We start from the raw sequence: 13,309 nt of genomic DNA, 5'->3' as shown, positions 1-13,309 counted from the left end.
GGATAAATGTAGACTTCTGGTGAGTTACTTGATGATTACGGTATAGCAGATGTTCCCATAACCCAGCTTACTGCTAAGGAGGGCGTGGATGATAGCTTATCTAGTGTTGCATGGCAGACATTTGCAGACTTTCCTCACTACCTTTAGGGTGTGGAAGCAGGTTGCTGTGACTGTGTTGACTTGCGTGGTCATGTCCAGTTTGCAATCAGTGATGATGCCGAGGTTCCTGGCATGATGGTTGGGAATGGGTCCAAAGTTGGGAGGCCACCCAGTTGGAGTCCCATGCTGAGATGTTCTTGCCAAAAATCGCTCCTTCTGTCTTGTCACTGTAGAGCTTCAGACAATTGGACTTAATTCAATTGACAACATTGGTCATGCAGGCAATGACTTGGGTCCTTGTGTTGGGGTCTTGTCCGAGAGGGGGAGTATGAGTTGCATGTTGTCAGTGTAGGTGAGGATGTTAATATTGTGTGCATACATGACACTAGCCAGAATGCTCATGTATTTGTTGAAGAGAATACGGCTGAGTGACAAACATTGAGGTACTCCAAAGATGAGCTTGCGGACTTGCAAGGAGTATGGTGCCAGGCTGAAGACTTAAGTGCCATCTGTCAAGCAGTGGCAGATATAGCCGAGAGCAGGCCCTTGGATGCCAAGCACATGTAGGCGTCTGATGAGGACTGAGTGGGAGACCATCTCGAATGGGATGAGGGCCTCCATATCACCTCTGGCAAGGATCATTTGGATGTTGTCTTTGGCAACCATGAGGGCTGTTTCTGTACTTTTGGTTGGTCTGAAGCCAGACTGCGTGGCATCGAGGACCTGGTGGTTGCTGATGTCATCAGTGAGGCATCTGTTGATGAGTTTTTTCTATAAACTTTGCCAGGCACAATAGGCAGGATCGGTCTGTAGTTGGAGAGCATGGCTAGCTCCGTGGAGCGTGTCTTGAGCAGGAGAGTGACAGTGATGTGTTTCCAAGCATCCAGGAAGGTGGCAAAGATGATGGAAGCATTCAGGCGGTGTGTCAGAGCTTCACTGATAAGTAGGAGTCCTTTACTGAAGGTGTGATGGGGTCAAGTGTCTCACTGGGACCCAGAGTGGATGTCCTTCATGATAGCCGCCACAAGGTCAGGGACAGTTTGTCAGCCGAAATTGGAAGATGCATTATGAGGGAATGGGGTCTGGGTGAGGGTCGAAGTTGCCATAAATGGAGGTGATCTTGTTGCAGAAGAATTTTGAAAGAGCATATTGCTGAGTTCCTTTGAGGAGGGATGCTGTTGGAGGCGGCTGCAGGTATGGTGAACTATTTAATAATGGCAAAGCTTTCTGTGCTTCTGAAGGTTCAGAAGTCAATGCGGTCCGCGAGTACTGTGTGCTTGGTCTTCCAGATCTGTTGTTGGTGTCATTTCAGAATGGATTTGAAGACGTCTTTGTCTATGGTGTTGTGGCTTACTCTTCGCTTGTGCTCCAATTGCTTGCAGTGACACTTCATCAACCTGAATTCCTCTGTGTACCAGCTGATGTGTAGTGGTGTTCTTGCCATTTTGTTGTGCTGCGGGGAGCAAGAGTGTTGGCACTTATGGTGATCAGCTGTTAAAGTTCTTAATGACTTCTGGCAGGTTGCGGACGTGTTTGGGCCGGTGGGCAGAGAGTGCTGAATTCCAGTCTTTCTCTGTGATGTTTTACCAGCTATGGCAGGCAGTTCTGGTGGGTCTGTGGTGGTGCAGGACGGGGATGCTGAAACTCATAAGGGTGTGATCTGTCCAGCTGATTGGTGGTGGCTTGTTGACTGTGACCCAAGTGAGGAATCAATATCACACGATGAGCACAGTGCAAGCAAAAAACGGTGCCGTAGCAAGGGTGCCATTGGCCTAGTGTAAGCAAGTATGATGGGCCTCCTGACTGCCGTGTAAGTAATCAAAAACAGCAAGAATTATGGCTGAGTGGGGCCCTATGGCCTTTGGATCCCAGTGCTATTGCATCTCCTGCACAATTGGCAGCTATGCCCCTGGCTGAAAATCCTTACACAGAGTAGGTTTCCAGCTTGCTTGTTGAAGGCTCTGCAGGATTAAAACCCATTGTGCATTTTAGAACTTCCTGTGGTTTCCGAAGGCTTAGCTTCTTGTATTGCGGTAGGGTAGGGAAAGACTTCTAAGACCAATATGGCCCTAAGCCCCGCCCCATGTCTACTGCCCTGCCCCCTCAAGGGTTTTAAAGTACTGATGACCCAAAAGAAACACCCCCTCTCACAAGCTCCACAAGGCAAAGGGCTTAAAATGATCAAATCAAGATGGTCATAATGTTAAATGACACACCTGACTGGAGGAACTGGTTGTGCAAGTTGATTTAAGATGGAACCTGTGATCAGCAAAAAAATATTAGACCTTTTTATGAGCATTTCTTAACAATACCAAAGAGCTAAGTGCTGGTATTACGTCCTCTGCCATTGTCTTGTGCATCCAACATCAAATTCAACTCAAAGTTCATCAGTAGAGGGCATCATCACTAGCTGTGTATTGTTTTTTGGAACAGCCGGTTTGCACATGTATGGCCTTTTAGAGCAGATGTACGCCCATGCTGGTATTGTGGCTGCTTCTGAGTTCACCCACTTAGTATAGTACTTTCCGGCTCCCTACATGTTTCTTGGATTTTGTTTGCTAAATATTCAATCAGATGAGCGGTTCCACTTCCAGATGAAATGCATCTGGTCTGGTGGTTGTGTGGTCTGAAGTGCCCACTCAAAGGATCTATGTCGGAACTGGTCACAGGTTCAAATTCTGGTGGGTCCACTCAACTTATTATCCTTCTGAGGTTGATAAAATGAGCACCACTGAGATAGGTAGAAATAAAAAACTTCTATTCGGAACCCAGATAGCCCAAAGGGTGGCCATGCGTCTGTCTTGCAGACCGTTCACTCCAGCAGTGTGGTTCACTAGTCATGATCAAGAGACCGAAGAGACGTGTACACTACACACAAGCGAGTTTAGGACTGGTGTAGGAAGGGGATCATCACGCATGTCTTAGTGCAACACTTTTCAGGGACACGATGGAGAGGTAGGCTGGTGGCCTTTTTGGAAGCCTGCTTGTTTTCTATACTTGGGCCATTAACTTACTCCAGCAACATATGGTCTGCAGTGCCACCTGGGTGCTTGGTGCCTGTTACAAAAATCCACTCAACACTGATTAAGGTGAAGGTGTCAATAAAGCACCACAAGACACGTAGGGGCCAATTCACAGAGGCATCTATGAGTATGTGAAGTAGTACTACAGAGTAGTACCTTGCATACTCATGAATGCCCTTGTGAATTGGGCCCCAATGATGAACACCCTTTTGGTAAAAGTGCAAAGAGGGCACCGTGCTTTCTATTTGTACTTATTCCATTAAAAATGAAATGTTTACTGAATGTTCCCTTTTTAGATGTTTAGCGCCAATTCACAAAGACATTTAATAATAAATCCCAGAATGCATTACATTGTTAAATAAAAGCCGAAGACTCTTAACATGAAGTACTACTTCATATAGCTTTGTGAACTCCCCCCTTAGTGTGACATCCGGTCTGGTTAGAAACAGCTCACGTGATTTCATGCTGAGCCCACTCACATAAAATACTTTGATTTGGACCATCTTTGCATATCATTTTCTCACAATTAAAATGTTAAACATTGTGATCAAGCTAAAGCAATTAAGTGAGGATTGAGAGCATTTCTTCAAGAGCTGCTGGCAAACTAATATTGAATGGTGTTTTCCAATTTATCACAATAGTTATGAGTGAACAACTTTATAAATGCACAAAACATTTTAAGGGCGAGCAGAAGAGGACACCTGCAATCAGGCCTGAGAGAAACTTTTCTAGGGTCCAAGTCAGTAACCTACATCATGTGGAACACCTCGTTCAAAATAAAAAATAAAAAAATGCCTATATATATATATGCACTAAAAAAATGCCTATATATATATATGCACTGCAAGAGAGGAGAAGCTGCATGCACCATATATATATATGTATGGTGCATGCAGCTTCTCCTCTCTTGCAGTGCATATATATATATAGGCATTTTTTTAGTGCATATATATATATAGGCATTTTTGTATTTTTTATTTTGAACGAGGTGCTATATATATATATATATATATATATATGGTGCATGCAGCTTCTCCTCTCTTGCAGTGGCCTTTCTCGTTTTCTCGTACAATAAATTCAGCATGTAAAATAAAAATAAAAATGTGGAACTCGAGGGACCCAAACCGTCCACAGGGGTAGATTTATGGTTCGGGAAATTTAGGGAAACACAATCATGTGTTCCTTATATTTGTGCATAATAGTATCTGACATTTCAAACATTACAATGTTCAGCTCCGCCTGTAAAAAAAACATTTTGACAGTTACATTGGAAGAACGATGCTATATTTTTTAGAGAAACGTGTAAAGAGACAGAAGAGACTTCAGGTATTCTCCCAGGATACTACCCCCTCCCTGGCCGTCTGTTTGAAGGTCCCACTCCATAGTTCAAGACAACTGGGCCGTAGTAAGATGTTAATTACAAAAACATCAAGCTCCAAAAATATGTCAGTGTAAGACTAGTGTATAAAATTCGATGAAAATCGTGTGCATTACACTTTTGGTAGTCAATTGTGGCTTGCTGGTATCTCGCATGACTTTTTTATGTGAGTCTGCACCTCGTGTAAATTAAAAGAAAAAGTGTTGCGAGATGCCAGAGGGAAGCTGAAATAAAGCAGCGCAACATCAAGGAATGTGAGATTTTGCATAACACGAAATTCAGGGATTTCACCTGTGTAATTAATATTTGTCCAACCCGAGTCCGTGTTGAATGAATGTGGCTGATTTCAATATGCCTGTTTTTGTGTCTCCCAATAGACAATCTTGGATCACCTGCATTTAAAGTGCAAATGTCACGGCCTCTCTGGGAGCTGTGAGGTGAAAACCTGCTGGTGGGCGCAACCCGACTTCCGGACGATTGGCGACTACCTCAAGGACAAGTATGACAGCGCTTCAGAGATGGCGGTGGAAAAGCACCGAGAGTCCCGCGGATGGGTGGAGACTCTCCGGGCGAGGTATGCCCTCTACAAACCTCCAACCGAGCGAGACTTGGTCTACTACGAAGTTTCTCCCAACTTCTGTGAGCCCAACCCGGAAACAGGGTCATTCGGGACCAAGGACAGGACGTGCAACGTGACCTCGCATGGAATCGATGGTTGCGACCTGCTCTGCTGCGGGCGGGGACACAACACGAGAACGGAGAAGCGCAAAGAGAAGTGCCGCTGCATCTTCCACTGGTGCTGCTACGTCAGCTGCCAGGAGTGCGTGCGGGTCTACGACGTCCATACCTGCAAGTAGATTGGGTACGTTAAGCTTCACGCCTGGTTCCTTCCATCAGGTTTCAGCCTCAATGTGTCTAATGCGGGGCAGAATATTCAGGGCAACTTCCGGTTTTCTTCATTGATGTTCTCGGCAACAGATGCAGCTTTATGCTGCTTCGAACGTTTAGCCAAGGCCAATTGGTATGCTGGGACTTACGCATACTATTTGTATGCTGCAGTTTCGCTTTTGTAGTATAGGTTCAGCAGTGCTTTAAATGGGCCGGTACTGTCCGGTACTTAGTACCAGCACTTTTTTTTTTTCAGAGGGAGAGTACATGCAGTTCTAAAAAAAAAAAAAAAAAAAAGTAATACTTTTAATTGGAGAGTACCGGCATTTCTCGGATACAAGCAGGTACTCTTGTTCAGAGTACTTGCACTTCTATTTTTCCATTTCAAGCACTGAGGTTCAGGCAAACATGGCCAGTTGGTAACTCTGCATCAGTTTGCTTGTTTATATGTTAAGACATCGCGTGACCTTGTCAAGGAAATGTACAGCTATGCAATACTTATTTCTCGACTGACCACATAATAGAGCAAGCCATACACAGAAACTACAAACATTCCAAACTGATAAATTCCAAAACAGGTTTAGAGCTTCGAAGTTAGAAATAAGGGTTCTTCCTTAACGAGACCAGATGTTACATGTAGAAGTCATGTCACTAAACTAATGATTCAGGCCAAATCATACATCCCAGCCTAAGAAAACAAAGGTTTTTGCAACAAAGCCAGAAAGCGTAAGATCATGAATTCCAAAGTCAACCATGTTGCAGTCAACAGTGCTACTAACTGCTAGAAGGAATAGTGCCACAACTTGTGAAAATATAGCTTAGATTCAACCTAATGCCATAATCACATGATCCCTGTTAGGGTGACCCACTTACTTTGCAGAAAAGCTGTGGCTCTTGGTACGTGGAGGGAAAGGAAGTCGAGACAGATCAGCAGCAGGGAAGTGAGTAGAGACAAGTCTTACCAAGATTCCGCCACTCAAAGCATTGTGCTTAAGCCTTCTCCGCAGCAGCTCCTCTGGCTTGTAATGCCCTTGCAGGCATGCTTGTCTCTGTTCAGCACTTACTAACTTTCGTAAGCATGTAAGATCACAAAGCCATCCACCTTGGAGGGATGTACTGAAACAATGAACTCGACCTGGAGGGCTCATACGATAAATGACTGATCCTGGATGCATCTCCTGTGCAAAATAGTTCTTCACATCACTAGAATGCAGATCGCAAGATGGGGCTTGAGAGTGAAACAGCCCACATCACACAAAGACAAGAATGCTTTAACAAAAGTATTAAAGCCCCAGCATTCTAACCACTTTTCACATTATTTCACATGCCAAATTATTGATCATATACTTCTCCAATTCCCAACTGTGCTATCATTTGATGACTATTACAAACAGCTAGGGGGAAATTATAGATCATACATTTCTCCAATCCCCCAACGGGGCTATTATTTGGTGACTATTACAAACAGCTAGGGCTTCCCTTATCAGCACTGAACCCGGGTATATTGGCAAAGCTTCAGTTTTAGCCAATTAATTAGAGCAAAATGGAATTTATATAGGGCTCTCCAAGGATATTGATTGCTTTCTTGTCCACTTGAAAAAAGTTGACGTTTCAAACCCTAACGATTATTACATCTGTGGGTCAGCATTAGGGTGCATAAGTAACTGGTGAGCATCTGCAGGAAAATAAAGGGGGAAAGTTGCTCAAATCATGTCCCAAAACAGGTATGGGTGGGAAGAGGTAAGTGGGCTTACAGAAGCATTTAAGTCATTTCAAAAGAGCATGGCCATATAGGATGGGGCATGCTAGCAGTGTGAGCAGATACACCAACCTGAAGCTGAATCATGACCTACACATAATGGGTCTTTAACCAGTGCTGTCTTTATTACGGGTTCCAGCAGTGAGGCTGGAGAAACAGAGGTTCAGACAGAGTTCTTTCAGAGCAATTAAGTCTCAGGAGCAGCAGTTCACCTGATCTGTCTCCTCAAAGAAATATACACAATACTCAGAACTTCAGTATCACAGCATCCTGAGATGGCACCCATTGCTTCAGCCTCAGAAGAGACACACCTTTGAGGACCAGCAGGCAAAGCGGTGGACCTTGTGTCTTTTTTTGCCCAATTTGATGAGTCCTTGCCTGAGAATGACTCACTTGGCTAGATGGTGCCTTAAGGGGTGCCCAGAGACATTGTTGAGGCACCGATCCTCTACCTAGGATCCCTGCCAACAGGAGCAGCGCACCACAGGAAACTGAAGGCATTTGCTGCACAGACCATGGGACCTCAGGTGTAGCCTTTACTTATACCACAGGGGTTTAATGAGAGGAAGACTGTAACGCTAGCCACACACCTGCTCAGGCATTGCAGACTCCAACCCGTAATTGATTAAATGAGAAATACAACAATCGGGACTTGCTCTCCCTCCACAAGAAACCTTCCTAGTATGGGCTTAGATCGAAATAGACAGGGGTCCCTGATATAGTCTACACTTCTGCTCTGGATGCCAGTGGCAACTAAGGAAGGACTGGTGACTAGCCTCGGACATTGTGATCCTCGATCTATCAGAAGTGCCTGAACACTGTCAATTTGAAAGTTCACTAATCTTTACACTGCAAAACTCAAGAACTCTTTGAATGTGCTCCCTTTGGAAATGGCTCATGTCATTGTCCTGGAAGAAATCCCAGGCCTCCAAAGAAGTAGACACAATAATGAGGGGGATTCATGGTTGAAGCTTTGTCGTCATGGTCACACCTCGCACACAACGCTAAAGCTCAAACATAGTTTGGGACCCAGCTGTGAAGCACCATACATCAACACCAGCCGCTGTGTCTGTGCTTATGAAGGAGCTGCTCTTCGCCCTACAACTCTTTTAGAATTTAGTCTTTGAGGAGATAAAATGATCGGACCTATGGCCTGCAGGAGCTAAACTCTGACCTTGCTGAGAAGATAGACACTCTAAAGTCAGACACAACCTTGGTGGACGAGAGGGTATGGAGATGAAGGGGAAAATCACCTGGAGGAAGCCAGAATGACAAGAGATAAATCTGGACACCCTATATGCACAGGAAGGGTTCATGATGTTTCACTGTGAAGACCTAGAGAATTGCTCCAAGGAAGGATAACATCCAGGTTACAGGCCAGGAGGAGGGAGTGGACAAAATTGATTTATATACTTCATGGAGTGGGGGTGTCCTTTTTATTGCTGGGAGATGATTACTGAGACATACATCCGGAAAGGGTCCACGGGGTTGGCCAGGAGCAAACAAAAGATACTTGGTGCAAAGACATCCTGGTGTCAAGGTGAACACTCAATTGCCTTTTAAAAGTATGAATGCTCTCTCTTCTAGGATATCACACCCATCACCCTTTATCCCAGAAAGTACTTCCATCCATTCACAGAGAAGTGACAAAAAGTCAAGATCATCAGAGAATGATGGATAGAAGTGGAGGAGCGGGGACAGAGGGCAAGGTCCTCAGGAGGGGACACTACGAGTGACCTGGGATTTACTCTAAAGACGATACAATGCATTCATGGTCAAAGACTAGGTCTCAGTGCAAGCGAGAAGCCAGGATGAAGGCTAGAACCTGATTTGGAGAAGCCTAACTCTTTGTTACTTTCTAAACCTGGTAATACCTGATAAAATGAGAGTGAACTATGGGTGAAGGCATTGTTAGTTCAACGATTATCTAGGATGGACTGTGATTATTTAGGACGGAATTAGCAGAGGCCCAAGGGATTACATTTGAGAATGGTGGCTTAGTCTTTTATTTCTTTGCAGGTAGCAGACAACGCATGACAGGGCCAAGAGGAGTCTGCTATCAAAGAACCAATATTCTGGCACGAAGGAGCAAACTTGGTTGCACTTCCCAGGGGACCCCTGTTAGGATTGTTTACTATGTTCCACATTAATATGTGGCACATTTAGGTTGGCATTGTAATATTTTACTTTTTTGGTTTGGATAGGAGAAAGAAGTTTTGTTGGGCGTTTTGTTAGTCTCCAAAATAAGATCACATGTTTTCTTGTACCAAGGGTCACATTTCCGATGGGCAAGAGAAATAACCCTACTGGAGATACAGGACACGCACAATTAAGATGAATGTGCTTCTATATATCAGGTTCTCCCTGTACAAGTAGACCAGAATGTATTTTTTAAAATGTATTCATGTTTTTTTAAAGGAGGGTCGACACCAGACAGCATACAAGGTGCTGAAACACCCACGGTTGAGGGTGGGAGGGCAATCAGCTCTTCTGATTTATAATTACATTGCAGAGGAGCACATTTAAGAATGCTTGGTTCTTAGAGCAGTCTGGCCAGACATCGAAAGAGTGGACACTGCTGAGACTCTCTAAGATTTAACATGGATACCAAACCCTGATAGACCCCGCAGTGTTTGTCTTAGCAATCCTACACATGCGACCCTCGCAGCCTGGGATACAATTAATACACAGATGGGCCTTACCATGTTCCCAACACTGTACACGAATACACTCCAATCTCTCTGTCACCCCTGCCTGAGGACCCTTTGATAGCATGGGATGAAACGTTGGGTCACAATTGTGTACTTGTTTGATAAATACAGAGTTAGATGATTCAGATGCTGAAAGGAGCCCTAACATTCTAAATTCTTACCAATAAATGTCTTAACATTTTTTCCACCCATACACGTTATGATCTATAGTGAGTGGCTTTTAGTGCCCTTTACTTTTCCCTCAAGTGCTCCCCAGTCACTTGTTAGCCCAGATCATGATAGCGAACTTATTATCCAACGTTGACTGTTTCCAAGTGAACCTAAGAGCAGTCAATGTCCTTGAAGGACCCCATTTTAAAGATATCAGAAAAAAAACAACCCGCTTCATTCAGTTTCTTTTCTCAACAGTTCTATCTCAATTGCTTGATGCTGCCCTATTGTGTTAGCATTCCACCCTGCATTACAGACCGACCTGAGCACTGCCTCATAATCTGAGAATTGATCAAATTATCTGTTGGAAAAATTGGAACACACGACTGTCTCTCCCTATTGTACATAATTTTTATTTCGTATTCATTGATTAAAAAGGAAATGCAGTTTATTTATTCACTCATGTATACACCCTTTGTGGTGGTATATTGTCCAGATAAACCATTGTTCTTTGTAATGGTATTTAATGAGTAGTTGTCTTTAGAACTTCTTGTTATTCACTGCTGCTTTTTGTTTTTTCCAGAAGTCCTTTGGGAGAAAGTAACCTGAGTGGACGGGAACAATTATGACAACCCCGCTGGGATTTTAAAACCTGCCTCATGGGCTTGAGAGATTTTGGCTGCAAATTTAGCAGGATAAATATTTGAAGTCTAATGTAGAACGTCAGCTGGACTTTTCCTGTTCAGTAGGAGCTTCTTCCAACGTGGTGTCCTTTTGGCTCTCAAATCACACACACTTTACCACCCGTTGGTTGGATTGCTTGTTGGGAACTGCTTTTGGAAAAGGAAAGAAGTCCTGTTGAACAGGATCTTTTAGGATGGTATCAAAGAGTTTACCAACATTCTCCACACATATTTAAAGATGTTATGAACCAAAAACTGTCTTGGAAAAATTGGGCTGGGGATGGCTGAGCATGGAATCCACTGGTTCATATGATGGGGGTTCTCTTCTGTTCAGAAATCTTTATTAGTCTCCAGTAATCCGTTTCCCTTGACAAACATTGGATAATAGCAATTGTGCACTGACCACATAAATCCCTTTAAGGCTCATAATGTGGACATTCGTAGTGCAAGGGGTTAGAGCAACAGTTTGAGCAAGAAACCATGAGCGGAGCAGTGATAGAGGCCCAGAGAACAAAATGCGTTCAGTTATCCATATAACTTGGTCATCACGAGGAGCAATGCTTTGATAAACCCATGAGATTTCCATGCCTTCATTTCACATGGTAAAAACCATTGCCATGATTTTATATCCTTGTTAAGAGGAATCTTCGGCTAAGATCTCAAGGTTTGGCTAGTTAACTGTTAATAATGGACATTGCTTTATACCCGAATAGAAACCTCAATGAAAAGTTTGGGACCTGTCTCGTATATTGTACCATGCACATCTTCACCACTTCTGCTCGCAGTGTCCCAACAAATAAATGTTCACCCATTGTTGAGTATTAAGACCATCTATAATAGAGGCTGGGCATCAAGGTGTGCATCTGGATCACTACTGGATTACTGGGGCACATACACCAGAGGTCCTCAAGTTTAGACCAAGAACCACAAAGCTATCACTGAACAAAGTGCCAGCTGTGCCAGCTGCACCAGCTTCTTAATACATGGATTGATTTTCTGTGAACTTGAACCCTGTCCCACCGAAACAACAACTAAAGCGCTTAAGAACACCTTCAAATTGCTACAATTTATGTGTGACAATTGTCTAGCAGGCGGCCTGTTCGATAAATATATACCACTGAAAATACACATCAATGTCCTCTTGGCTTAGGGTTAAAGTCTCACAGCTGATGGAAGAGACAGAAATTTTAAGACTGAAACCAGGCTACGTGGTACTGCAAGAGATTTTTTCTGGCAAATGATCACTTGTACATTGTGAGCAGTGGATGACGAGGGCCCCAATATGTCAATGGAATGACGAGGGCCCTAATCTATATAGGTATGGAAGCAACAAGTACATTAATGTGACGAATTGACCGGTTCTTTAATGTTGCTTTTTTTTTTGTTGTGCACCATATACCTTCCCATTCTTTTCCCAAGTAGACTTTGTGGTCATTGTCCACTTCTTCGGTACATGCATCAACATGGCACTGGTCTTTCATCCTGCAGTTCTCTTACCGGTAGGCTGATAAGTTAGCACTGAGGGGTCCCCCTTCACAGACATTCTGCATCCAAAGCTTTGTACAGAACCTGTAGAGGCTGTTCATCCTTCCTTATTATTATATATTCATAAATGGCTCGTTTTTATAAATATTATTTATTATACTATGTATATACCTTGGAGAGTAAACTGAGATGATATATTATATAAAAATATATATATTATATATATATGTATGTATTTGAAAGAAAAATGGTCCTACATTTTTCGTTTTCTGCTAAATTATTAAAGAGAAAGTATCTTTCGGTCTTAAGATGTGTATTGTATGTTTATCATTTTCATTTTGTATTGTTAACATTGCGCTTAAAAATTCCCGACAACTATGCATGCCTTTTAGGAGTACATTAATTTGCCCTGAAGGAGAAGACTGAAAACACACTTAGTAGCCGAAATCAGAAATTTCGCCTATAAAAAAATCTGACCTAGGTTGCAAGAAGGAGAGTCTGATTGGGTTATGGAGCTGCCCAGTACTTTCCCCAGAGTTTAATGTAGACTATTTTTAATTGTTAAATGGTTAACCTTGCATTGTGACACCAGTGGATGAAGAAAATCTGCTAGTCAGGTAGACTGTGAATTTGTTGGTTTTCAAGCAATCAGCAAATTCTATCCTACAAGTTTTAATCAACATCTTTAAAAAAACATTTATTTCCATTTCTAACCCAAACTACGTGTGGGTGTATTGTACTGGGAGAAAACTAAGCGCTCTGGGTAGCAAGGTGAATATCAACAAAGAATGTCGCATCTCGAAATGGTGCACTCTTGAAAGACCACACCCAAAAGGTCTTGATAGATGCTAAAAGCACTATTGCAAATATAAAGTACAAGAGGCACTCATTATAACATGAAAAATAATAGTACTCATGAGTCAGTATACATAGGCAATGTTTTGTCATATATTTCTGAAAATTAATAGGATTATTTCCAACATAATCCCCAATTACAGTATCACTGTCTAAATCCAAATAGTAGAATTAATTGATCTGTTGTTCCAAGATTACTATGATCCAAAGTCCAAGTCCAGATTTCTCTAATCAAAGTTCAATCATATTCTTCAAAAGATGATGTAGCTTATTATTTA

At 42.8% G+C, this 13,309-nt stretch overlaps 1 protein-coding gene across 1 annotated transcript in view; it reads left to right on the top strand.

The window, feature by feature from the left end:
- WNT3 (Wnt family member 3) overlaps positions 1-12,444 on the top strand; it is a 139,521-nt gene extending 127,077 nt beyond the window's left edge. The window contains exons 4-5 of the mRNA XM_069237977.1: positions 4,878-5,362; positions 10,592-12,444. Coding sequence (XP_069094078.1) covers positions 4,878-5,357 — 480 coding nt within the window. The 3' untranslated portion in view covers positions 5,358-5,362; positions 10,592-12,444. The remainder of the gene's footprint in view (positions 1-4,877; positions 5,363-10,591) is intronic.
- Positions 12,445-13,309: the final 865 nt, after the last annotated feature.

Source organism: Pleurodeles waltl, chromosome 6 (assembly GCF_031143425.1).
Source record: "Pleurodeles waltl isolate 20211129_DDA chromosome 6, aPleWal1.hap1.20221129, whole genome shotgun sequence".
Taxonomy (NCBI): domain Eukaryota; kingdom Metazoa; phylum Chordata; class Amphibia; order Caudata; family Salamandridae; genus Pleurodeles; species Pleurodeles waltl.
This window is presented reverse-complemented; position numbering and strand designations above follow the sequence as displayed.